General features: G+C 36.5%; 1 protein-coding gene across 1 annotated transcript in view; it reads left to right on the top strand.

Moving 5' to 3' along the window:
- The window catches only part of PROS1 (protein S), a 93683-nt gene that overhangs the window by 44252 nt on the left and 22033 nt on the right, over nucleotides 1-27398 (top strand). The window contains exons 4-9 of the mRNA XM_049857930.1: nucleotides 11430-11519; nucleotides 14125-14247; nucleotides 14345-14476; nucleotides 18551-18676; nucleotides 20651-20772; nucleotides 22986-23101. Of these exons, the coding sequence (XP_049713887.1) occupies nucleotides 11430-11519; nucleotides 14125-14247; nucleotides 14345-14476; nucleotides 18551-18676; nucleotides 20651-20772; nucleotides 22986-23101 (709 nt within the window). The remainder of the gene's footprint in view (nucleotides 1-11429; nucleotides 11520-14124; nucleotides 14248-14344; nucleotides 14477-18550; nucleotides 18677-20650; nucleotides 20773-22985; nucleotides 23102-27398) is intronic.

Genomic DNA, 27398 nt, shown 5'->3' with positions numbered 1-27398 from the left:
TTTAGTCTTCCTAAACTCAAGAAGACTGTGATGTGCCTTTCAGAGAAAATGTGTGTGTTAGATAAGCTCTGTTCAGGCATGAGTTACAATGTTGTCGGCCATGAGTTTAATGTTAATGAATTAACAGTATGTATTAAAGAAAGTTTCTTTGAACAGAAACACATATAAAACAAGGTTATGTATTGATCAGTTGATGAAAATGTTGTGACCAGAGGCTTGCAGGAACCTAACCCTTTATTTCCCATAGACCAAGTAGTTCAGTATTCATTAATTCAGTGTTCACAATGCTTTATAGAACATGACAACCATGAGTACCAAGAATCAACTGCATAGAAATAATTTTATGTTAATATTACCTGGGAACGTTGTCAAGATTTCCAAGCCATAAAGGTGAAGTTTAATATGTACCTCTCTCTGATGGATTCACTCTTATTAGGCTCAGAATATTCTCCATCTACACATTTCTCCACCCCACCACTCTCATCTCAGCCAGATTGAGGCTCCAGGTCCCAGGGAAATGAAAAGTAGCTCTTCCTTAGGCTCTGATAGTTCTAGATCCTATCTCACCCTAGAAATTTGATATGGTTTTTTGTTAATTTTTATGTTGTTTTGTTTCTGAATATGCATGCAGAGGTTCCCAGGACCATCTGGAAACTGCTTGGTGGAATTTCTGTACATACTTTTCCCCTTTACCTAGGGAGGCTTACGTTGAAACGATGCTATGTACTTAATTCATCCTTCAGGGCAATTAACAGGATAAAAGTCCATGACCACTGGATAGAAGACCTTTTAGATCCAGGTGCCTTTTTTCATAGCTCCTGGAGTGGCTATTCTTCTGTTTTCTAAAGTGTTCAGAATCTTACTTGTGTGGTACATCCTGAACCAAGAAGATTTAGCTTTAATATTCTGCCTCTTGGTTCACCTTTTCACCAAAATCAGGACATCAGTTCAATGATATCTTCCCTTAGAATTCCATGCCATGATTCATTTCTGTTCTGCGAGATGCTGGGTGTTTTCTGGTTGGTTTATTACGATTTCTTTTTATAATCACCAATCCCTTTTGCAAGATGTTAAAATTATTTAACCTTTATAGCCATACTTTTCTCACTTGTCAAATAGTAACAATTTACCCAATAAGTTTGTAGTGAGAAATAAAATGAGATGGTCTTTTCAAAGCACTTAGTAAAATATTTGTCATGCTAGTCCTCTTCATTTTTCTTCCCTGACTTCTCTTCTTCCCCATTCTGTTTTCTTTCCTTCCCTTCCCTTCTCTAGCTACTAATATCAGACTTAAGAAATTTCTTTCAAAATTGGAAAGGGAATATTTTAACAATTAATTGAGAAGTGATATTATTTATGTCTCTGGACATGAAAATGCAACAAGATTTTCTAAACCCTTTAGCTGCCATAGCAGGGTCAAGAAATCAAACCCATTGCATTGGGCAACTCTGCTGCAAAAGATTGCTTTAAGTGTTAGAAAGGAAAGATGCCACTTTGAGAACTTAGGTTCACCGGACCAAACCCATGGTATTTTCGGTTCCTCACATGCACGCAAGAGCTGGACAATGAGTAAGGAACATCAAAGAAGAATTGATGCATTTGAATTATGGTGTTGGCAGAGAATATAGAATATACCATGGGCTGCCAGAAGAATGAACAAATCTGTCTTGGAAGAAGTATAGCCAGAATGTTCCTTAGAAGCAAGGATGGTGAGACTTCCTGTCATGTACTTTGGATGTATTATCAGGAGGGACCAGTCTCTGGAGAAGGACATCACGCTTGGTAAAGTAGAGGGTCAGTGAAAAAGAGGAAGACCCTCAACGAGATGGATTGACACAGTGTCTGCAGCAATGGGCTCAAGCATAGCAACAATTGTGAGAATGGCACAGGACTGGGCATTGTTTTGTTCTGTTTTATATAGGGTCACTCTGAGTTGGAACTGACTCGAAGGCACCTCACAGCAGCAATTAGCTGCCATATCCTAAAAGGGCAATGGGATATAGATATACATACATTAAAAAGTTGTTTTTCGTTGTAAAATTCCATATGACTCCTCACTTTCTAAAACAGAAAATAAGGGTTTGAACTGTTAAAGTGGAAACAGTCAGGAGTGTTTCAGCTTCTCAATGTTAAGTAAAAATTAAACATCTTATAATAAATATAAATAATATTTGGCTATTGAAATATGTTTGCATGAAAAAAAAAATCATAGTATTAATCCTTGCTTCTCAGGGCCATGTAATGAGGCTGTTTTTCTACCAGTATCAGCATTCTAAAAGGTATATACTTTTGATTATAGGGTACAGGTAAATATTAGGTAAAAATATTTAGCATTTTAATACAGAATTGCATGCTTTGGGAAAGCTTCTTAGATAAAATATTTTCATTTTTCTCCTTTATCCCTCTCAACTTCCTCCTTTCCTGGCTCACCCACTTTCCCTTCTTTTTGCCTATCTTATTTGGCAGCATGTAGAAAACCAAAGTGCTAAAAAAGTCACAAGATGTGAAGGGCTCTTGTCCCAGGTCTAAAAATTTCTATCTGTGTCAGGTTAAGGAAGTTATGTAACTTTTAGGTTCTGTATTTTCAAATGTACACTATGTGTTTTCTAACTTCGTTGCTGCTTGAAGTACTCAAATAAGTATACAATGTGTGTTTTATGTAGATAGATTTTTAAAAATTATTATATCAAATTTTCTTCAATTGTTAAGTTTACTTGATTGACCCATAGCATGAAACAAATATTTGCTCTTTGTTGTGACTTATTTTCTTATCTAAATTTTGCATTTAGGTTTTTATTTGTACACAGGCATATGAGATGAATTCTACTGTTGAAACAGAGGAAAAAAAAAATGCCCTACCTAAGTTAAATTTTTCTTGATGTCTATACTTTATCCCTTGCCATCGAGTCAGTCTTCAATTAGAAAAATATAAAAACTAGAATCCTACTACATTTATGCAGGGAGCTGCTTATAATTAATTAGATACGGTCACCCAAGAAATTAGGCCACTGTAGCCCCTACTTTTTGGGCAGTGTTTAGATTTAGTTTTAAGGGTTCAGAAAGTACTTCAGCCTATCCACATATCCTTTGTACTGCATTGAAAATACATATTTTGGAGTAGAAATGACCCACTGGATTTTATCATACAAACATGAATTATTAAATTGTTATTGTCTTCCTTAGAAAACAGGATAAACAGCTCTACTATCTACATAGATCTTTGAAAATATCACTTGATTGGGTGGATGATTCTATTAATGGGAGAAAAGTATTCTCTGAAGAATTCTAAACTTTGAGCCTAAGCACAAATCTTAGAAATACATTTTTCCTTTCCAGTTCTTGCCAAGTTGGTGAATTATCCCAGGCTGCTGGCTTTCTCCATTCAAACCATCTCTGGAGAAACAATAGGATTCCAGACACTAATAATAACAGACAGAACAAAAACAACAGGAAGCCTGAGAAACCCCTGGGTAGACTGAAGGCTGGCTTGATCTGATATGTGTGCGTGGGAACTGGGGTGCTGACTGCTGAGGCAGCAGTAAGAGGACAGAATGGAGGGTTTAAAAAAAATATCCAAAGCAGTCAACTCAAGAAAATAAACTACAGTAGAGCAAACTCTGAGGAACAAGAACTCATAAGACATTTTAGTCTAAAGCTACACTGTAAAAATTTGTAGTACAGTAGTTCTCTGTACAAGCGGTAACTCAGTAGACAACGAAAGGAAGATACCATTCACAATAGCAACACATAAAATATATAGAAATAGCTTAAGAATAGATAAAACTTATAGGAAGAACATTTTAAAACTCAAATTAAGGGTGTACAAGGCGAACTGAAATCTGGAAAGGTGTGTCATGATCTCAATTGAGTGGATGTTATGAACAGGCCAACTCTGTCCCAAATTTATATACTTGAAACAATCCCAATTAAAATTCCAGGTAGATTTTTTTTGAGTACGAATTCAGTAAATTCACTTTAAAATTTAATTCGAAAGATAAAATTCCACATGTGACTAAATCAACCTTAAAGTGCAAAAGGGGGAAATACGTCATTAAATATTAATAATACAAAGCTGTAGAAAGAAAACCATACCTCCTAAAATATTAATAACAAAGCTATAGAAATCAAATCATCTGGCCTTGGCAGAAGAGCACATAAACTGATGCAACTTAACAGTGAGAGAGCTCAGAGGCAGACCTATGTACATATGGCATATATTTGATAAAGATGACACCACAAATCACTGTGGATTATTTAGAAGATGGTGTGGGGAAATTGGCTAACCATAAGTAGAAAAATAAATCTGGCTTACTAATTACCACCAAATGTAAAGGTGGATTCTATGTAGTGTAAAGACAGAAATGCCAAGGTAAAACTATAAAATTAAAGGAAAATATGAGAGAATATGATTAATGCTATAGAGAAAGCTTTAAATGCACAAACCATAGAGCAAAATAATGGATCATTTTGATTACAATATAAAAAATGGGAAAAAATTTAATTATATAAAAGTTACCAATTTCTCTTAAACAGAGGACAGATGCCACAGATAGGGTTAACAGGAGCCATGACATTTATAAATGTGTAAACTTCTGCAACCACAGTATGTCTGTCAGTTTGTCATACTGTGGTGGCTTGTGTGTTGCTGTGATACTCTAAGCTTTGCCACCAGCAGGGTCACCCTTGGTGGAAAGGTTTCAGCCGAACTTCTAGACTAAAACAGACTAGGAAGAAGAATTTGGTAGTCTACTTCTGAAAAACTGGCTAGTGAAAACCTTATGAATAGCAGTGGAACATTGTCTGATATAGTGCTGGAAGATAAGCCACTCACGCTGGAAGGCACTCAAAATACAACTGGGGAAAAGCTGCTTCTTCAAAGTAGAGTTGACCTTAATGACATGGGTGGAGTAGAGCTTTCAGGACCTTAATTTGCTGATGTGGCATGACTCAAAATGAGAAGAAACAGCTGCAAATACCCATTAATAACTGGAATGTGGAATGTACAAAGTATGAATCTAGGAAAATTGGAAGTCATCAAAAATGAAACAGAACGCATAAAGATCGATATCCTAGGCATTAGTGAGCTAAACTGGACTGGTATTGGCCATTTTGAATCAGACAATCATATGGCCTACTATGCTGGGAATGACAAATTGAAAAGAGGTATGGTGTCACCTTCATCGTCAAAAAGAATGCTTAAATATCTATCCTTAAGTACAATGCTATCAATTATAGGATAATATCCAACGCCTACAAGGAAAACCAGTTAATACGACTGTTATTCAAACTTATGCACCAACTACTAAGGCCAAAGATGAAAATTGAAGATTTTTACCAACTTGCGCAGTCAGAAATTGATCAAACATGCAGTCGAGATGCATTGATAATTACTGGCAATTGGAATGCAAGCGTTGGAAACAAAGAAGAAGGATTGGTAGTTGGCAAACATGGCTTTGGTGATAGAAACAACAGTGGAGATCACATGACAAAATTTTGCAAGACCAACAACTTCTTCATTTCAAATACCTTTTTTCAACAACATAAATGGCAACTATACATGAAGACCTTGCCAGATGGCATACACAGGAATGAAATCAACTATATCTGTGGAACGAGACTATGGAAAAGCTCAAAATTATCAGTCAGAACAAGGCCAGGGGCTGATTGTGGAACAGATCATCAATTACTCATATGTAAGTTCAAGTTGAAGTTGAAAAAAATTAGAACAAGTCCATGAGAGCCAAAGTATGACCTTGAGTATATTGCAGCTGAATTTAGAGACCATCTCAAGAATAAATTTGACCCATTGAACACTAATGACTGAAGACCAGACGAGTTGTGGAATGACAAGAGGTCATTAAAAAGACAGGAAAGAAGGAAAAGACCAAAGTGGATGTCAGCAGAGACTCTGAAAGTTGCTGCTTAATGTTGAGTAGCTAAAGTGAAAGGAAGAAATGATGAACTAAAAGAGCTGAACAGAGGATTTCAAGAAGACAGAGTAAAGTATTGTAATAAAATGTGCAAGGACCTGGAGATTGAAAACCAAAAAACAAACATGCTTAGCATTTCTCAGGTTGAAAGAAATGAAGAAAAAATTCAAGCCTTGTGTTGCAATGTTGAGGGATTCTACCGGGAAAATGTTGAACGACACAGGAAGCATCAAACGAAGATGGCAGGAGTACACAGTCACTGTACCAGACAGAACTGGTAGATGTTCAAACATTTCAGGAAGTAGTATATGATCAAGAACTAATGGTACTGAAGGAAGAGGTCCACTGAGGCACTGGCAAAAAATAAGGCTCTAGGAATTGATGGCATACCAATTGAGATGTTTGAACAAATGGATGCAGTGCTGGAAGCACTCACTTGTCTATGCCAAAAAATTTGGAAGACAGCTCCCTGGCCAACCAACTGGAAGAGATCCATATTTGTATCCATTCAAAAGAAAGGAGGTCCAACTGAATGTGGAAACCATCGAACAATATCATTAATGCCACACACAAGTAAAATTTTGCTGAAGATCATTCAAAACTGGTTGCAGCAGTACATCAACAGGGAACTGACAGAAATTCAAGCCGGACTCAGAAGAGGAAATGAAACAAGGGATATCATTGCTGATGTCAGATGGATCCTGGCTGAAAGCAGAGAATACCAGACAGATGTTTACCTGTGTTTTATTGACTATGCAAAGCCATTCGACTGTGGATCATAACAAATTATGGAGAAAATTTCGAAGAATGGGAATTCCAGAATGCTTAATTGTGCTCATGAGAACCTGTACATAGATCAAGAGGCAGTTGTTTGGACAGAACAACTGGTTTAAAGTCAGGAAACGTGTGCGGCAGGGTTGCATCCTTTCACCATACCTATTCAATCTGTATGCTGAGTATAATTCCGAGAAGCTGGACTATATGAAGAAGAACGGGGCATGTGGATTGGAGAAAGACTCATTAACAACCTGTGTAATGCAGATGATACAACGTTGCTTGCTGAAAGTGAAGAGGACTTAAAGGACTTATTGGTGAAGATTAAAGACCAGAGCCTTTAGTATGGATTACACCTCAGCATAAAACAAAAGTCTTCACAAGTGGACCAAAAAGCCACATCATGATAAACGGGGAAAAGATGGAGGTTGTCAAGGATTACATTTTACTTGGATCCACAATCAACACCCATGGAAGCAGCGTTGCATTGAGCAAATCTGCTACAAAATATCTCTTTAAAGTGAGGTAACACTTTAAGGACTAAGGTGCACCTGACCCAAGCCATGGTGTTTTCAATTGCCTCATATGCATGCGAGAGCTGGACAATGTATAAGGACGACTGAAGAAGAATTGATGCCTTTGAGTTATGGTGTTGGTGAAGAATATTTAATATACCATGGACTGCCAGAAGAAGGAACAAATCTGTCTTGGAAGAAATACAGCCAGAATGCTCCTTAGAAGCAAGAATGGCGAGACTTTGTTTCACATACTTTGGACATATTATCAGGAGGGATCAGTCCCTGGAGAAGGACATCATACTTGGTAAATTAGAGGGTCAGGGAAAAAGAGGAAGACCCTCAAGAAGACGGATTGACACAGCATCTGCAACGATGGGCTGAAACAGCCATTTTCAGGATGGCGCAGGACAGGGCAGTGCTTTGTTCTGTTGTACATAGGGTCGGTATGAGTTGGAATCAACTCACTGGCATCTAACCACAACAACAAATGGTAATAGAAAAAACAGTTAAAAAGATGATTAAGGAAAAATTTCAGAGGAGGAAACCCCCAAAATTTTTAAATGACATGAAGATATGTACATCTCATTAGAAGTCAGAATTATAACATTAGATATTTATCACTTTTTAGTCTGGCAAAAGTTAGAAAACATAGAAATCCTTGTGGTCTACAGGTGGGAATGCACCTTTGGAGTGTCATTAGGTACATTCATATTTGATGACCCTGCAATATCCATTGCAGTACTACTTGTAGAGGTGGGAAGTGGTTGGCAATTTGATTATCATGTAGACAGCTTTGTAAAAATGTTGGTTGCATGCCTTGGAGTAGTGTTTATTTGTTACAAACAACAAATTATGTGTAGCAGAATGGATGGATCATAAAAATAAAGTTGAATGAAAGAAAAAATTTAGGCTGTGGTATATAACAGAAAGCCATTTATGGAAATACAAAAATGCATGGATACAAAATTATAAATACATATAAAAATATATTTTGATATATAAAAAGGGTGACAGGGTGATGGGGAGTGGAGTGGGGACAAAAAGGAATACGTATTTTACAAAAAAGAAAAAGCTATAGGCTTTTTAAAGACTAATAATAATAAAGTACAATAACTGGGGGAATTACTCAGTCTTCTGCTCCAGAAGTCAAAACAAACAGACAATCACACTTTTATGTGATGACTTCTTTTGTGACTTAAAGTCAGAGCAGGATAAAGAAGTTTCTTGAAGAAAAGAAAAATTCTAAATTGCGCTGATTTGATGTAACCATGTCCCTGGCTCCCCATACTGTAACTGGAAAATGTACTTTTCCATTAAAACATACTTTTACACATATTAGTATAGATGTGTATTTCAGGTGCATTATGGGTTAAAATCCACTTGGTAGTCTGGTATGCGACCTCATTGCTGTGTGAAACATTTTGTCTGGGCCCCCAGCCTAAGGGCTTTCTGTTTTTGGCTCTTGTTCACTGTCAGAATTTGTCCACAGGGGCAAAACGATGCTTTCTCAATGTTGATCCTGATGAAATCTCTACACCAGGACAGGCCAAGTCTGGCAGTGGGTTGTTCAGGTGAAAGGATGAATGAACCAAGGGTAAGAAAACTCAGGACCTAAATGCTTAGATCTCATTCAGGCTCCAGAAAGACTATCATGATGCAATATGTTGTGTCGATGGAAAAATATATCTAACCCATTGTGGTATGCTGAATAATACCCTGCTTCTATCCCTCAAGTAACCAAAAGGTCAGTGCTTTGAACCCAGCAGCCACTCCAAGGTAGAAAGAACTGGCAGTCTGCTTCTGTAAAGATTAAAAAACAGCCTAGGAAACCCAATGGGGCGGTTCTACTCTGTCCTGTAGGACTGCTATGAGTTGGAATCAGCTCCATGGGAGTGGGTTTTTTGGTTTCCTGCCCCAAGATGTCCACATCCTAATCCTCAGGACACGTGAATGTTACCTTATAATGCAGGAGGGACTTTGCAAATGTGATTACATTAAGGATCTTGAGATGGGGGGATTGTCCTGCTGTGTCTCAAGGACCTGATATAATCACAAGGGCCCTTATAAGAGGGAAGCAGGATATGAGAGTCAGCAGTAAAATGTGATGGCGAAGCAAGAGATTGGAGTGATGCAAGGAAGAGGTCATGAGCCGAGAGGAATGCAGGCAGTCTCTAGAAGCTGAAAGGGCAAGGAAGTGGATTCTCCTTTGAAGCTTCTAGAGGTGCAGCCCTGATGACACCTACCGCTTGATTTTAGACTTCTGATCTTGAGAACTGTAAGACAGTAAATTTGTTTTGTTTTAAGTCACTAAATTTGTGATAACTTTTTACAGTAGCAATAAAAAAAAATTATAGGAAACTAATATTAGTGTCATTTGTTCAAATCGACTCCATCTCATGGTGACTTGATGTTTAACAGAGCAGAATGTCGTCTGGTCGTACACCATCTTCATGTTCACTGGAAACTAACACAACTGCTGCTGCTTTCAAATGGGGTTTCAAATCCATCTACATGAACTGCTTTTTCCAAAGATGTTTGAAAAAGTCTCTCCTCTACCGCTTAACCTTCTGCAATACTGTCTTGACATGCCCCATTAAATGGTGGAATCTGTTCCAGCCTCCCCTCACCTGAATCTGGGTGGATCCTGGAACTGCTTTGATCAATACACTTTGGTGAAAGTGATGTCCTCCCCCTGCACCGCCACCCCCCCCCAAAAAAAGAAAAAAAAAAAAAACTAGTTGCTCTCAAGTTGATTCCAACTCATGGCGACCCTGTATTTCCCAGAGTAGAATTGCTCATAGGGTTTTCCGTGGCTGTGATCTTTTGGAAGTAGATTATGACAGCTTTCTTCCGAGGGTGCCTATGGGTGGATTCAAACCACCAGCCTTTTGGTTAATAGCCTAGTGCTTAACCATTTGTACTACCCAGGGAGTCTTGAAAGTGACAGCAAAAAACCAAACCAAAGCTGTTGCCGTTGAGTCGATTCTGACCCTATGGGTCAGGATGGAACTGCCCCATAAGGTTTCCAAGGAGTAGCTGGTGGTTTCGAACTGCCAACCTTTTGGTTAGCAGTTGTAGCTCACTATAGCTCTTAACCACTGTGCCAGTGCTTCTTAATTGGGCTAGCAACCTGTGCTTTCTCTGTCTTGGAAGTTAGCCACCGTGGAAGAGGTACCACTTTGAGACCAACATGCTAAGAGAAGCTCAACCACATGGAGAGGCCGTGAAAGATGAGATGCTGAATGGAGAGAAGTTTGCCAAGGAGCATGAATTATGGCTGTTGGGTGAAAGGCTGTCTTAGAAAGTGTATTTTTCAGCCCCAGTCACCCAGGCTGACTCCACAAACAGCAGAGACAAATGGCCCAGCCCTGTTCTTTCCAAATATTTGGTACACCAATAGCAAGCAAAATAGAATGGCTATTTTAGCCATTATGTTTTGGAGTCACTTGTTATTCACCAAAAAATAACTGAAATACCATCATTTTAGTAAGTTGTTGAGTATCTGTGCAATGAACTGATGCACATAATATTGTCTCCTCCAGGATGAAGAAGAGTTATATTTTGGCACTAAGTGACCTCCTGTTACTTGAAAGCCCTAAATCTGTTACCTCTATTGCTTCAGCTGTAATTTTTCAGTTTACTAGCAACATCTGATAGTTTTCTTATCTGTCTTACCAGGTGTGATGAGGAACTATATAAATGAAGTAAACCCGTTCCGTAAATATCGCAGCATTAAATAAATGTTATTATATCAGTCTCTACGCAACATTAGAAGAGTTGGAACTTGCCCACACCAACAAGAAATGCTAACTCGTTCTGTTGACTTAATTTTACACACCTTCTAAGCCAGGCTCTGGTCTACAGATTTGAGGGTAACTTTAGGTCTCTGCTACAGAATTAAGAACAATAGATTTATGTGACAATAAATTTCCCTCCTAATCCAAGGTCTTTTTCACTTCTGGCATTAAGGTTCTTCCCCAGAGAGAACAAATTGTCATAAGCCTATTTGCTATCATTCTATGTTTACTGCAATCTTGCTTTTAGATTTTTAATTTTTTAAAAAAGGTGGATGGAAATATTTAGTTGATATTTTCAATGCTGGGAGGTTCCACGGGAAATAAATGTCCTACCCCTTGGGATAATCTTTACCATGATTTCAGATCCAGTAAGTGTGTTCTGAGAAGGTTCCATTTGTTGCTGTTTGCAGGTTGTCTCGGCTCTTTCCGAGCTGGGTTATTCACTGTTTCTTCACGTCAGTCAACCAATGCTTATCCTGACCTAAGGAGCTGTGTCAAAGGTAAGCACCTCTACCATCAGTTTTAAAAACAAAACAAAAACAGCCTGCAAGTAAAGCACACCAATGTTAATGTAACTAAACTAATACCTATAAATCAACAAACGAACCCTTGCAGGGTTGTATGCCCAGCAGGGAAGTTTCCTCAGAATGCATTTGGAAGGATGTTTTTCAGTTCCGTAATGCTGTGGCTTTACTCAAAAGGCGTTTCCCCCTAACGTGTAAGCTAAAGTGTCCTTTCTTTACTAAGGTCATTGAATTCAGAATTTTTATTCCCAACAGCTTTCTTCTGGCTGTTGTTGCATGATCATGTAGCATGACTAAATGTTACAGCTGATGGATAGGTCAAAGTTGGACCGTGTTTATCCCTCTGACTTTTTGGCATCAACAATATAGATGTGAAAAATGTTATGTGATATCAAATCAGCCTCAGAAGTTCACCTAGGGCCTAGTGATAATTCTGGTAGACTATTTACATCCTCTATTTTGCCATTTTCTTAACTGATAGCCAAAGAGAAAAAAAGGTGATATTGCAATATATAAATGGGGATGTCTGTCCAGGGGATGTTTTAAACATGTGACACTGGCATTACATAGATACTTATTTATCTAACTTCCTCTAATTTTGAGTTTTCTGTAATTACCCAAGTAAAAGTAATTTTCCTGAGTAAGTATATTTAATTCATACTTTATTTATTTGCCTAAAGACAGAAAAAAAATTAATAATTTCCCCATTATCCTGTTTTATCATTCTTACTAATACCTACTATACTATCATTTTCCAAAAAGCTTGATGATTTTATGAGGACATGTTATGAAAATTTATGGAATTAATTGGGTATCAGCTATGGTTTCTTTTTTTTTTGCAAACAAGAGAAGTTTCCTGTGTGTACCTTACACAAAGGGGAACGTAATGGAAGGGTGGAAGAAATTTGCAAAGTTGACTAGGAAGGCCTGTGAAGCAGGTGAGGGAATGTGCAGGAACCAAGGTACCATTGCAGTATCTAGTGAGGGTAGAAAGATCACACAGAAAGAAATGGACATATTTCAGGTAGTGATAAAGTGTTGTGTTGTTTTACGAAGAAAATACAAAGGGTATTATAACTGAGCTTTAGGAGTCCCTGGGTGGCACAAATAGTTAAGAACTCGGCTGCTAAGATTAGAAATTCTAGTCCTTCCAGAGGCACCTTAGAAGAAAGACCTGGTAATCTACTTCTGAAAATTTAGCCATTGAAAGCCCTGTGGAGTACAGTTTTACTCTGACACACAATGAGGTCACCATGAGTTAGAATCAACTTGGTGGCAACTGTGTGTGTGTGTGTTTTTTTTTTTTTTTTAAACAAATTGAGCTTTATTTATTTGTTTTATTCCCTTTTTTCCACTGGTAATATTCCTTTTGTCTTATACTAAGACTCGAGAGGACCTTTCCCTACAGATCTATGAGTATCTCTTTCTCTCTGTTAAGTGCTCTCCTCTACAGCGCTATGACCTGCAAAATTCTAGTTTGACCTTACCAAACTCCAACTTTCTTCTCACCCCTGGGAGACTACTGGGCTGTGTTTGGGTTCTCTGCACTGTGGAATGGAAACTGTCTCCAGGTAGCAAGATGGGCTCACCTTGCTTATTTCCTTTCCCTTAGGGATCATAGTACTCTGCTGCCTCTTGTCCAATGTCTAAAAATTGGTTTGTATATTTGACCAGAGTTCTATTTATTTAAGGCTGTCACTCCATGTTAGTCCAAACTGGAAGTTTCAATTTCTTATTTCCACTAATACTGAAAATAGTATTATTTGTCGTGCCTACCTGATGGATTTTTAAAAAAATTCTTTAATTTTTGCTGTTGTTGAGAGTGTACATAGCAGAACATATTCCAATTCAAAATTTTCTACATGTACAGTTCAGTGACATTGACTACATTCTTCAAGTTGTGTACCCATTCTCACCCTCCTTTTCTGAGTTGTTCTTCCCCCATTAACATAAACTCACTGCCCCCAAATTTCCTATGTGATCTTTCAAGCTGCTGTTGTCAATTTGATCCCATACAGATAGATCTTAAAAGAGCACAATGCCCAAGGCAGACATTCTTTACTAGTTAAGCTAAGCTCCCTGGCCGCCTAGTGGTTAAGAGCTATGTCTGCTAAACAAAAGGTTGGCAGTTTGAATCTACCAGGTGCTCCTTGGAGACTCTTATGAGTCGGGACCGACTTATTGGCAACAGGTAGTGTTTGGTTTTAAGAAGACTTCAGGTGATATTTTTGGTTTAAGATTTAAAGATTATCTCAGAGCAATAGTTTCAGAGGTTCTTCCAGCTACCATGGCTCCAGAAAGTCTGAATTCTCATGGAATTGTCTTAGGGATCAAATAATTTATGTGGAAAAATAGGTAAGCTGCAGTTATAAAACACTGTATATATTTGCAAATATAAAAGTATTTTCATTTTGGAAAACAATTTTTTTAAAGATTGGCCTAATGGACTCATTTTGTGATGAAAAAGTATTATTTCATGAAAGAAGTTATAATTTCATGAACAGACATTCTATTAAAGAGAACTTAATTTTATTTTATTGTGTCATATTGTAAAAATTAAGTAAAAGTTTGTTTCCTTCAGCCATTTCAGATCAGTGTGATCCTTTACCATGCAATGAAGAAGGATACATGAGTTGCAGTGATGGCCAAGCTACATTCACTTGCGTTTGTCAATCAGGTTGGCATGGAGAGAAGTGTGAATTTGGTACGTATAATAAAACCCACGTGGTTCACTGGGACTGGCTTTCTGAAAAGTTCTCTAAGCTTATATTACTTTAAAATAATTATTTTCCTCTTTTTAGATATAAATGAATGCAAAGATCCTACAAATAATAATGGAGGGTGCAGCCAGATTTGTGATAATACACCTGGAAGTTACCACTGTTCCTGCAAAAATGGTTTTGTTTTGCTTTCAAATAAAAAGGACTGTAAAGGTGAGGACAAGACCATAGAATCAAGAGGTATTTGCTGTGTGAGTTTAAAAATTCAGCTAGAGAAATTTCTCAAGGAATTTCTTGGAAAACTCTTTGGTTGTAAGTGACCACAGCAAACAAACATTATGGACCTTCAAGTCTTGGTGATACTATGGTACTGGCTTTTAGTTTACAATACTGGTAACAAGAGTATTTGTTGTCGCCGTTTTCTTATTGTGTGTGTGTTTTAATAAAGATTTTCATTATATGCTGATTTTAGTTGCAAGTCCTTGCATGCTACAGAGCTTTGCAAAATCATTAAATGTATCTTTTTTTTCAGACACTGTAGTATTATTTCCTTCACAAAAAAACCCAGCACAATCCTTCATAACCTCTTCCGTTGTATTTTTTCTGTCTTTGTCAGAAGCACCTTTTTTTAATTTCTAGTATAAACCCTGAATCTTGCACCTCATTTCCTGTGGTGGTTTTGGGAAAGATGAAGAAGATCTGGTTTTCTTTCTCTGTATATATTTAAGACCACATCACTGATCATAACTCTCTCTCTTTTTCTTCTCCAGACCTAAATAATGCCTTTCAACTTAGCACTTCAAAAGTCATTTTTACTACTGTATTTCTTTTGTGTTTCTTTATGCTTCCCTCTCTCCAAGATTTTGACTTCTTTTCTCTCTGCATAATGCCCTTTTCATTTGAGTGCTTCAAATCATGCTTCGTGTGTGGATGCTTAAAAAAGAAAATTCCCAGCCTGGTTTTAAACTTTGCCTTTAGAAATTGGGAGCAACAAACAAAGTTTTTCTTTTCTGTTTTGAGGTGGTCGAAATGTATAGTAAGTGAAAAAAAAAAAAAAAAAAGAGAGAGAGAGAAAGCTTAATATTTTAACTTACTAAACTCATTGCTGTCAAGTCGATTCTAACCCATAACAACCCAAAAGGACAGAGTAGAACTGCCCTGTAGGGTTTCCAAGGGGCAGCTGGTAGATTTGAACTGCCAACCTTTTGGTTAGCAGCCATATCACTCAACCACTGCACCTCCAGGGCTCCTTTTACTTATTAAGAAGTAAAAAATGTAGTAAGTAAAAATTTTTACATTTTCTTGGTAGCTCTTTATTCATTTCTCTTTAGGTAAATCTCCACATTGGATTCATAGTCAAGGAATGGGTTGTCCCTCATTGCATTGCTGTGTGTTTAGTATGGTATAATTTACTGTATTATTTAGAACCTGTTGAAACCCGTTGCTGTCAAGTTGATTCCAACTCATAGTGACCCTATAGGACAGAGTAGGACTGCCCCATAGAGTTTCTATTTCTAGGAAGTGCCTGGTGGATTCGAACTGCTGACCTTTTGGTTAGCAACCATAACTCTTAACCACTATGACACCAGGGTTTCCACATTATTTAGTGTGCTGTTAAATGACTCTAAAATGAATTGCCTTAACTAACAATCCCTTTTATTATTGTGCAATTTGTGACCGTATGTGTTTCTTCTCTGCCTATTTGAAGATCTGCTTGAGGTTACAAATTTAGAATAGTAGTATTGTTGGAACACGAGGTATAAAAAACCAACATAATTCTGGATATTGTATGCATATAATAAATAATAACCATTTATAGGCTACATTTAAATACTCAAATAGTCTGTCCTCTAAAGAATCTGTGACTTGTTTTTAAAGTAAAAAGTATCTAATCCTTATTCATTGAGTTAATATGCATGTATATAAACGATTACAAAAAGTCCTCTTGTAATGACCAGAACTCATGTTCTTAGGTACTTCCTTTACATACTCCTTTATCCATGATAAGGAGCCCAGGTGCCTCAGTGGTTAGTTGGCTGCTAATCAAAAGGTCAGTGGTTTGAACCCACCAGCCACTCCACAGGACAAAGAGGTGGAAGTCTGTTTCCATAAAGATTACAGTCTTGGAAACCCTGTGGGGCAGGCAGTTCTACTCTGTCCTATAAGGGTTGCTATGAGTTGGAATCGACTCGACTGCAGTGGATTTGGTTTTGAGTTTTATCCATGATATCTAAAGGATAGAGTACAGAACTGTCAGAAAAATATATATGAAAGTATCACAGTGGGACCTTAGCCACAATGCAGATACACTTAGGATTGGGTTGCCAGTAAATGTCTAAAAATGAAAGAATAAAACTTTTCACTAGACATTAGATGTCACTATAGAGCCGTGAAATCAATGTCTATAACTTGAACTCATGTGATCTAAATGATTCCTTGCAATAGGCCTCAAACCAAATAACTTTAGTCATGTGTTTTTACTTTATTTGAAACGTATGAATTTATAGCTCTTTTTAAAAACTTAAAAAATTTATTTTGAGTTAATTTAGATTCACATGCAGTTGTAAGAAATAGTAGAGAGATCCCATGTACCTTTTACCCAGTTTCCCCTGATGACATTTTGAAAAACTGAATCATATACAATATTACACCCAGAATATTGACATTGATATAGTCAAGATACGGAACAATGACATTACTACAAGGATCCCTTCTGTTGCCCTTTTATAGCTATTCCCCTCCGTTCTGCTAGCTTCCGTCCCTCAACCCTGATAACCTTCAATCTGTTTTCCATTTCTATAATTTTATCATTTTAAGAACATTGTATAAATGGGATGATACAGTATGTAACCTTTTGGGATTGGCTTTTATTTCACTCAGCATAAATGCCTAGAGATTCATCCAAACTGTGTGTGTATGAAGATGTTCCTTTTTTATTGCTGAGTAGTATTCCCTGGAATGGATGTACCAGTGTGGGTTCAAACATTAACCGATTAAAGGACATCTGGGTTAGTAGTATTCCCTGGAATGGATGTACCAGTGTGGGTTCAAACATTAACCGATTGAAGGACATCTAGGTTGTTTCTAGTTTTTGGCTACTGTCAATACAAAAATGTAGTAAGGTGTGATTGCTCTTTTTTAATTTACTGGTTCCCGTAACTTGGAATTACCATCAGATCATCTTCAGATAAGTGTAAGAAAACAAAATATTTAGGTTGATTCCATTATTTTGTGTGTGTTATTTTAAATAGAGTAATGTATGAAATTTTGCCTGTCTGTTCACCTGTGGGAAAAATTAAACAACCTATTTAGAATAGAAAAGATGTTTTTCATTCTGACTTTGTCCATTTAACTCTTTCTCATTTGCTTTTCTCACAGGTATTTATCTAATAACTAGTTACAACTAATACTTTGTCTCTTACTCCACTGTACAACATAATGAATACATTTGAGGTTTCTGGAATATGAATTTAGCACTAAAATTGGTATTGGATTAACTGCAGCTTTATAGATTCTCTGAAACTCTTATTCGGTACTATTTTACATTTGAATTACTCTTGAATACTTTGTTGTTGTTATGTGCCATGGAGTTGGTTCCAACTCATAGCGACCCCATAGGACAGTGTAGAATTGCCCCATAGGGTTTCCAAAGAGCAGCTAGTGAATTTGAACTGCTGACTCTTTGGTTAGCAGCTGAACTCTTAACCACTATGCCACCAGGGCTCCCCTTGAATACTTTAGACAGTAATAATAGTGTGCAGATCAGTTAGTTGTCCATTTCCAAAGGAACAATGTAAGAGAGATGAGCTGTCTTCACTGTTTTTTGTTTTTGGTGTTTGTGATAATATGGAGTAAATTTACTTTGAAGATATTCCAGAAATATATAGATGTAAATATATAGATATTCCAGAAATATCTATTTAGGAACACAGATTAAAATTTTAAAAATATGGTTGAATCACTTCTCCCATGTCATTTCATACTATTATATAGTAGATAAGAAAATAATTAAAGCCTTGCCCTTCTTTTACATAAATACAAAGGAATATGGTAAACATTAATCAAAATCTGTATGCCTTTGTATCAATGTATTACATTTAATGAACTAAAATATAATGATAGGTTTAATATTTTGTTATTGCCAGGCCACCCTAGTGTCTCATTACGTACATTAAACTAGATCCAGAAAACACAAATCAAGGGTTCTTTATTAGCATTGCTTTGTTATAGAAAAAAAGGTTTTGTTTTCTTTTTTTTTTTTTTTTAACATTTTGGTTTCATTTATAGATGTGGATGAATGCTCTATAAAACCAAATATTTGTGGCACAGCTGTGTGCAAGAACATCCCCGGAGACTTTGAATGCGAATGTCCTATAGGCTACAAATACAGTCCCAATTTAAAGTCTTGCGAAGGTAGGGTTGCGGTGGTATCATTGCTGATGGTGGAGGTGGTGGGCTTGAGCCCTGAGTTGAGATTTAAAAGCATTGGTTTTATTAAGAATCGATAATCAGATTTTCTAATATGGTAAAATCTATGATATAGCTTGGTGATATGAGTAATCATTGACTTCTTTCCAGAGTAAAAATGTGTAAGACATATGGTCTTTTGATTCAGTGTTATATACTCTGATTGACTCTCTAAGCTGCCTGTCAGTCCTCCATGTATGATGAAAGCAAGCTATACACGTTTTGACATCATTTAAATAATATTCAAAAGTAAAGAGAATTTCAGTCTAAAAGGAAAAACACAGGCGAAAGAAAGACGCAAGTTTAAAAATTGTGTGGGTAGGGTGGAAAAAGCATGGTTAGAAACCTTAGATTTGATTCTTAAGGTTTTCAAAGATCTTCTGTGTATACATAAGTAAATCATTTAGTCTAAAATGGGAAATGGTATAGTTCTGTTATCATTACCTATACAAGAAAAACTCAACATAACCAAATGACTCCTGAGCTCTAGAAACTTGAGAAATATTGATAAATAATGTCAGTACCCCAGTGGATTTGGGATAAATAGCCCCTTGGAGTTTGTTATCACTTCATTTGGCCTGCAGTGGTGCCCCCAGGTTGCTTAAACATATTAGTGGGATTCATCAAATATAGACAAATTATCTCACACCCTCCTTTAAACTTTTCCAAATTTAAAAATAAATGTAGTTGCATGACTAAAACTAATTGAATCAAAAATAATTTCAGAATCTTTTTTTCCCAGCCATATATGCTCCTGTTGAGATTTTGATCTCTTACCCTCATCTGCTCTCACCAAAAATGCTCTCCCCCCACCACACACACCGTTTTCATACCCCATTTCTCACAGAAATTACTGTGGTAAACCTTAAGCATTTGCAGATTTATCATTATCCAATTTCATCACCTATATTGTAGTTTTCTTTAATGAGTGACAATAATTTTTATTTAAATACTTATGTATGATGTTATATGTATTTATGTACTTATATGAATTTATGTGCCCTGCAATTCTTAGTAATTTTGAAGGATCATTCATTTGGGAGTTCTATTTTAAGGCAGTATATTAGGGAAATTATATGCTGTAATGGCATTTATGAATTTGGGAATTCTCAAAGACCACAGTGTGCATTGCGTCCATTGAAAATATCAAGGAAGAGGACTTTAGCTTAAGCATATTATCACAAACTTTCTAGAATGATTTCCTTAAAATACATAAAGGGGACAGTGATCACATAGAAGATTTCACATAGGTAATATCACAGTGAGATTTTTTAAAAAGATAAGTAATAAAGATATGTCCTTATATTTATCTCCACCATTAATCATTGCCTTTGAGAAACCAAACGTTCTTGTTATTGTCATTTAATCTCCAATCACATTAACCTTTAGTTAAAAGAGGTATTTTCTTTTCCTCCTTCCCTATCTTTTCTATCTTTCTGTCTTTCATGAGAAAGATAGGGAAGGAGGAAAAGAAAATACCTCTTTTAACTAAAGGTTAATGTGAGTTGGAATTGGCAAAGGATTTTTTGGTTTTATCTTTTATTATCTTCAAAGCAAAGAATTAGAAGATCGCTTCAATGGAATTCAGGTAACCAGAAATGAAAGTTACCTTAACACTCAGTCTTTTTAAAAATTTTCTTCAAATTCAAAACCAGAGTATTAGAGTAATCATTATACTTTAATTAATTACCAAACTTACAAATTAAATTAGTGTTTCAGCTGTGTAAATACATAGAAATTAAATTTGTAAATCATTTACATTTCTATGTCAAGTCTTTAGATGTGATTTGCTGTTATGGGGATTTGTTTCACTAAGGACCTATTATCATTGGCTTATCTCATACTGAAATCAGAATACTCCCTCTTCTTTTGGGTTGAACCCTTAGGAGGTATCAAAGTTTATGTTCTCTTTTATCCCAGATGTGGATGAATGTTCTGAGAACATGTGTACCCAACTTTGTGTCAATTACCCAGGCGGTTACTCATGTTACTGTGATGGGAAGAAAGGATTTAAACTTGCCCAAGATCAGAAGAGTTGTGAGGTAAACATCTTACAATGCTAAGGTTCTCGTCTTTTTCCTAAAAGGACAGATTCAGGTACTTATCTCCACATAAAAAGAAAAAAAAAAAAGTTTCCATCGAGTTGATTCTGACTCATAAAAAAAAAAAATAGTGACCCTAAAAAAGGACAGAGTAGAACTGCCCCATGGAGTTTCCAAGGAGCGCCTGGTGGATTTGAACTACCAACCTTTTGGTTAGAAGCTGCAGCTCTTAACCACTATGCCACCAGGGTTTCCAAATAGCTGAGATAAATCAAGAAAATGTGGATATTCTGCGCTAATTGCTATGCTTTTAAGGAGGCTATAAGTCCTCATCTGTGTACTAATTATAGCCACATAAGGAAGCCCTGGCTGTAGTTGAGAGCTACAGCTGCTAAATAAAGGTCATCCGTTCGAATCCACCAGCTGCTCCTGGGAAACCCTATGGGGCTGTTCTACTCTGTCCTACAGGGTTGCTATGAGTCAGATTCGATGGGCAACGGGTTTGTTTTTGGTTGGTCATATAAGGCGAAAACATTGGAGATAATTCATGACTTGGTTTAAAAAAAAGAAAGACTGCAGGGTCACAGTTTAGGACACACTCATCTGTATAATATGTACATTTACAAAATGCAAATATGAGTTTATTTAAGAAACTAAGAAAAGCTGAGGTTTATACTACTTCTGTTTGTGAGAAAAACTATCTTGCCGTAGAAACATTAGTGAACATATTTTCCAGTGCCTCCTTAATCCTATTTTGACAAGTTTGATCATGCCATACACAGGTCAGTACTTGTAAAAGAAGGCTCAGAAAAATTCAGGTGGAAACAACTTTGTCACTACAGGGTTTAAAAATTTTTTTTAGGGTTTAAGTATACCAAAATTCAGAGAGGTCGATTATATTAGTCTGTGTTTCTGAAACTTGCTTTTAGTTTCTCAGATTCAATACATAACTGACCCAGGAATTCAATGTTGGGTTTACGTCCTAGTTTTTCATTCACGGAAATAAACAGGTCAACATCAGAAGCTCTTTTTGCTTTTTTTTCATAAGTAAGGATCACGTGTTTGTGATCCTGAGTCTAGTCCTTGCATTTTGTTATTTTTACAAGTCAAAGTGAAATTTTATATAATAATAAGGCAGGCAATAAAGGTAAAAATTTCTGAACAGTGATTTAACTATGCAAGTACCCATACCTCTAAATTTTACCAAGACAAAGCTATATATGTTCCCCAAAATGTAATATTTGATATTATACTATCTACTTGATAAAGGAAAATTAGATAAGCTAATTGGCATATGTAGTAACTTTGGTACAACTATTGAAATGCCATGCAGCGTGAATGTCCATTGTGCAATTTAATCCCTTATTACTTCAGTATTTGTTGTGGTTACACATCCCCATAGGTGCCTTTGAATAGATTTTATGGAAGGTCTAAGAGGAAATGAGATGTTATTTACAGAGCCAGATATAAATATGTACTATGTATACAATTCCCCCCAAATGTCCTCACATGTGCCCAAGAACTTATTCCTGGAAGGCTTTCCATTTTAAAATTTGTTTTCTTTTACTTAAATTTTGCTGTTAGGAAAAAAACAAAACAAAACAAAACTTGATACGAGAATTAATGACTCTAAATCACCTTCTTGTAAGTTCCTTAGAAACTAAGATGATATCTAAACATTTCTTTATTCCCTCCATGTTTTCTAATATTATCTAGATAGCGTCATTAATCAGAATATTTTTCTGAATAAATGAAGGAGTGAGTGAGTGAGGTGCTATTTATTGGTACATTAATTCTTCCACCTATTTCTGAGTCCAAATAAAAGCAATTTTTAGATACAATTCATAGAAGGCACCAGACGTGGCAATTAATTAAGGGGATACATTTATGTTGTTTCTAGAAGGAAGAAGCGTTTAGAACTGATATTTGCAAAAGAAATATTTAAGACACAAATCTAAAGCCACAAACATTGAACAGTACCTTAAATACACACATATTCTTGGAGGCTATACTGATGGAATATACAACTAAATGAAAAATATTGCTACATTACTACTGAGGGTATTCTTAGTTTATTTTAAGAATTAGAATAAATTTTAATTTTAGCGTACCACAGAGGACACATTTGGCAAGAACACTAGGAACCAGAGAAAGGACCTGTAACCTGACACAAACATCGGCAATAACCTTTTGTTTTGTTTTCTTCTTTCTAGGCTGTTCCAGTGTGCCTTCCCTTGAACGTTGACAAAAATTATGAATTACTTTATTTGGCAGAGCAGTTTATAGGGGTCGTTTTATATTTAAGATTTCGCTTGCCAGAAATCACCAGGTGAGGAACCAACGTCAATAATACTTTCTAGAGGTTAAGCAGGTAAAGGCAGAAAAAAGAAATGACTGAAAAAGTTTGAAATGTATGTACTTGTATTGTCACTCAGACAAGGTAGGTGTATTATCAATCAGATGATGTAGGGAACTGTAAAGTTAATTCTCTCCTTGGTACATTTAATTTTTATGCTAGAATCTTGTTTGAGTCATTCTGGCCTGGCCTTCCTCAATGATCATTTTACTTAATTCCACCCATCTTTCTTTTCTAATGAGTATACATTTATTAAGAAGCTGGAAAAACAGATTTAATGTATTCGTGAAATTTTCATACTTTTTATACATGCTATGAAAACTAAATAAATGGGAAATACTCAAAGTATTATTTTTAGAACGTAGTTATATTCAAAATTATGAAGGAAGATTCATAGGATTGATTAAATCACATTTTAAAGAGAGACCTCACGTAATTGTGGTTGACCATCTGAGTACTTTATTTTTTTTAATTAAAGTATGTTTCTAAAGATATTTTATTTTTATGAAAATAAAATAGGTCTTCTTTTAAATTAAAAAATATTTTTGTATTTGTATATAGGTAATATATATTTCCAATAATAAAAAAATTATATATTTTATTTTATCTATTTTTTACTTTTATAAAAATAAAAATTTTATTAAAATATCAGTTTTTTAGATAGTTTATATAAGATGTCATTTATTCTTATAGGTAGGTTGACTTTAAGAAGGGAATAGCAGCTTACATTTTTGAGACATGATTATACTTTAATTATCAAATTTCCTCAGAGCTGTACGTTGCCAGATCCTGAAGAAAGAAATTGTAACATGGATGGAATGAAGGAAAGGAAACATGTTGGAAACTGATTATGGAGTCACGAATTTTAAAATATTTTAATTAAACAAGCATGCATATTTAGAACTTAATTCACCAGATATATGAATTATTCATTAAATAATTCACCTAAATTCATGAAAGCCTTATCGTTAAGGAACACTGACATTTATTCCGAGGTTCACAGATGTAATTGTGCTCCTTCAACACTCCCTTTTCCCCCAAGATCTGGTTTTTCCTTTTAGTACATTTAGTGCCGTAGAGTGCACACAACTCTTCCTTGCCATGAGAATAGTGAGAATGAGAGAGAAAAAATTAGTTCTGTTATACCTTCAGGCACTTTCAGGGATATTCATTCTCACTGACACTTCATAATAGCTTGACCCCTAACTTTGGATCACAGTTGGCCAAATAGTTATTTTTTCTGGTATTTATTTTTATTATCTACTTAGCTTCAGCTTTTATTGAAATATATATACAGAAATGCTGCATATCATCAGTGTACTCAATGGTAAATTTTTATAAATCGCCACCCATGTAACGGGCACAAAGAACAGCTAGTGCTTTTTTCTTTTTTTTTGCAAATTACTTCACCTCCCCCTACCCAAAAGTTAACAAATTCACTCTCTCGTTCTACAAGACTTTAAAAAAATGATTAACTGTTCCCCAGTGTAATGAATCAGTATGTTAATGTGTTCCAGAAAGACAATATGCAGAACACAGCTCTTTGAATTATTGGTTTAGTATGAATTTCCAAAGAGAAGGAAATGATCTCCATAATAGGATCAACTTCTGGAAGACCCTGAGCATACACAGATTTGGGTTTTGGCAAGATAATGCATGCTTCAGATAGCAAAATGCTCAGATGCTTATGAAAGAGAATTGAAGTCTTTTAAGCAAACCAGTTCTTTTTTTAATAGAACCTGAGTTCTGTAAATTGCTACTATACTGTTATCCGTCCAACATTTTACCCTTTTTAGAATATTTCCTTGGAATCCTAAAGATAAACATTTTATTCTGTACCCTTTTCTTTGTCACAGTTGAGGGGGAGCTGTTCTGCATAACAAATGTCATCATGCTTTACCCCCTGCCTCAAATTATGGGAGACATGTTCTGTGGCGTACCCTAATGGGGCTGGGGTGGGGTGGGAAACAAGCCTGCTGTGGTGGAGTCAGTTCCGTCTCGTGGGGACCCCATGTGTTACAGAGTGAAACTGCTCCATCGGGTTCTCTTGGCTATAATCTTTACGGAAGAAGTTTGCCAGGCTTTCTTCCACAGAGCCATAGATAGATTCCAATTGCTAACTACTTGTACCACTTTTTTTTTTTTTTTTTTTGTACCACTAGGGACCTTATACCATAGCCCTTGTGCGAACCCTGGGACATATAAGTTCCAGTTACATGTTTTGCCTTTCTGGTTTCTTGGGGTGCAGGTGTCCCACTTACAGTATGTGCAGCCGTCTGGCGGGGATATGTGTAACTGCTTTTGAAACTGAAGAAACTTTAGTTGACACCAGATCACTGTGTGTAGGTTATTGTATGAGGTGGTGTATCCTGGAGGTATGATTGTGTAAGACTTTTGTATCCTTTGGCTTTTGTACAGAGAGAGAAGCCTTTTAAGTGTATTTATAGTTTTCTGTGTGTTATTTCCAAGTTGCGGTTTTTGCAATGATATAACTTTCAAGTGAGTAACCTATTTTCAGCCACAATACGACATACCGTATTTTTACAGAAAGAATGCATGCCTTCTACGTTTGTTTGGCAATTGCATCCTGTCCCCACAAGGTATTTTTGTAAGCACCGCTATGCCAGATGTTTTTTGACCTGTTGCTGTGGTAAAAACATTTGTATAGCACATACACTGCAATGACAATTCAAAAGCTATGCACAGAGGAGAACCTGGCTGTGACCGGCTTCACAAATTGCACCCAATTATCCATGCTCTCAAGAGCCACTAAAAAAAGTAGTGTATGTGCCACCAGGTGTTATGGTGGTTGACGAAAGCATGGTGCTGTTGAATGGCTGTTCTGCAGTAAAACAGTGCATGCCAGTGAAGCCCATCAAGTGCGGGCACCGTTCGGTGCTTGTCTGACTCACAAACTGACTTTGCAACCATTCTCATGCTTTTGACAATTTCTTTTCCTTCTATCGCTTGATGAAAAGCATGAATGAAAGAGGACTGTATACTGTAGGCACAGTGTGAGCAAATAGAATGGGGCTACCAATGGTGAAGAGGAAAGATAAATTACAGCAGGAGGAATTTTTGTTTCATACTAAAGGATGTGTGTTGGCAGTAAAGTGGCAGGACAACAAACCTGTGACAGTTTTGTCCATGTTCCACAATCCAAAGGACATTACTAGTGTCAACAAAAAGAACAGAGACTGTTCCTTCTCAGTAATTTTGTGCCCAAGAGCAGTTGGAGAATACAACCCAATTATGGGTGGAGTGCAAGGCTTTGACCAGAAACATGAAAGGTATGCATTCAGAAGGTGCTGTCTCAAGTGGTGGCATCCATTGCTGTATTTCCTTGTTGACCTTGACACTGTAAATAGTTTTACAATGTGGAACTATAACAACAGGGGCAGATGCCACCAACCTTCCTTCAGGTTTGCTCGCATTGAACTTGGAAATCTAAAGAAGAGGAAGACCCTCCTTTCTTGTGAAGAACAAGCCAGGAGTAGCAGGGTGCCACATGCCATATGGCTCCGATAGGTTGGAAAGGATTTACCTGTTAAGAGATCTAGAAGGCAAGATAGACGATGCAGCACTAAGAAGGAGACTCTAACCACAGTTATGTGCAGCCATTGCAGGGTGCCTTTATGTGTTACACCGTGCTTTTGAAAGTTTCATGCAATAAAATAAAATTCTGAAGATAACACAATTTTTTTTCATGCCTTGTCCACCTATCCTACCAGCAGAGTCCAGTGGGACTTATGTGTCCCACATAATTTTTCTCAAAGTCCATCTTACCTAATAAAACTTTAAAAACACTCAATGATTTAGCATGCATTCTATTACTGAAAAAAACGTATCATCAAAAACTTACCAACAAAAAATAATTCTTTCATGAAAGCGCTAGTGAAAAACGAAAAACCTGTTGTGGTTGAGTAGATTCCAATTCATAGCAACCCTACAGGACAGTAGAACCCCTAGGGTTTCCAAGGCTGTAAGTCTTTATGGAAGCAGACTGCCACATCTTTCTCCCATGGAGTGCTGGTCAGGTCAAACCACCAGTCTTTCAGTTTGAAGCCAAGTGCTTAACCACCACATCACCAGAGCTCCTAGAGAGGGCCTAGAAAGGTAGGCAGAATTCTAAGACAGATACCAAGATTCTTGCCCCGTGTTGTACACATCCTGTTTAATCCCTTCTTCTTGAGTCGATTAAGATTTGAGATGGTAATGATCTATCAGTCCTGTGATTATATGACAGAACATATGAGGTGATACAACCAAA

The sequence above is a fragment of the Elephas maximus genome, chromosome 18, assembly GCF_024166365.1.
Source record: "Elephas maximus indicus isolate mEleMax1 chromosome 18, mEleMax1 primary haplotype, whole genome shotgun sequence".
Classification (NCBI taxonomy): Eukaryota; Metazoa; Chordata; class Mammalia; order Proboscidea; family Elephantidae; genus Elephas; species Elephas maximus.
The sequence above is the reverse complement of the archived record's forward strand: the minus strand, read 5'-3'. Positions and strand labels throughout refer to the sequence as shown.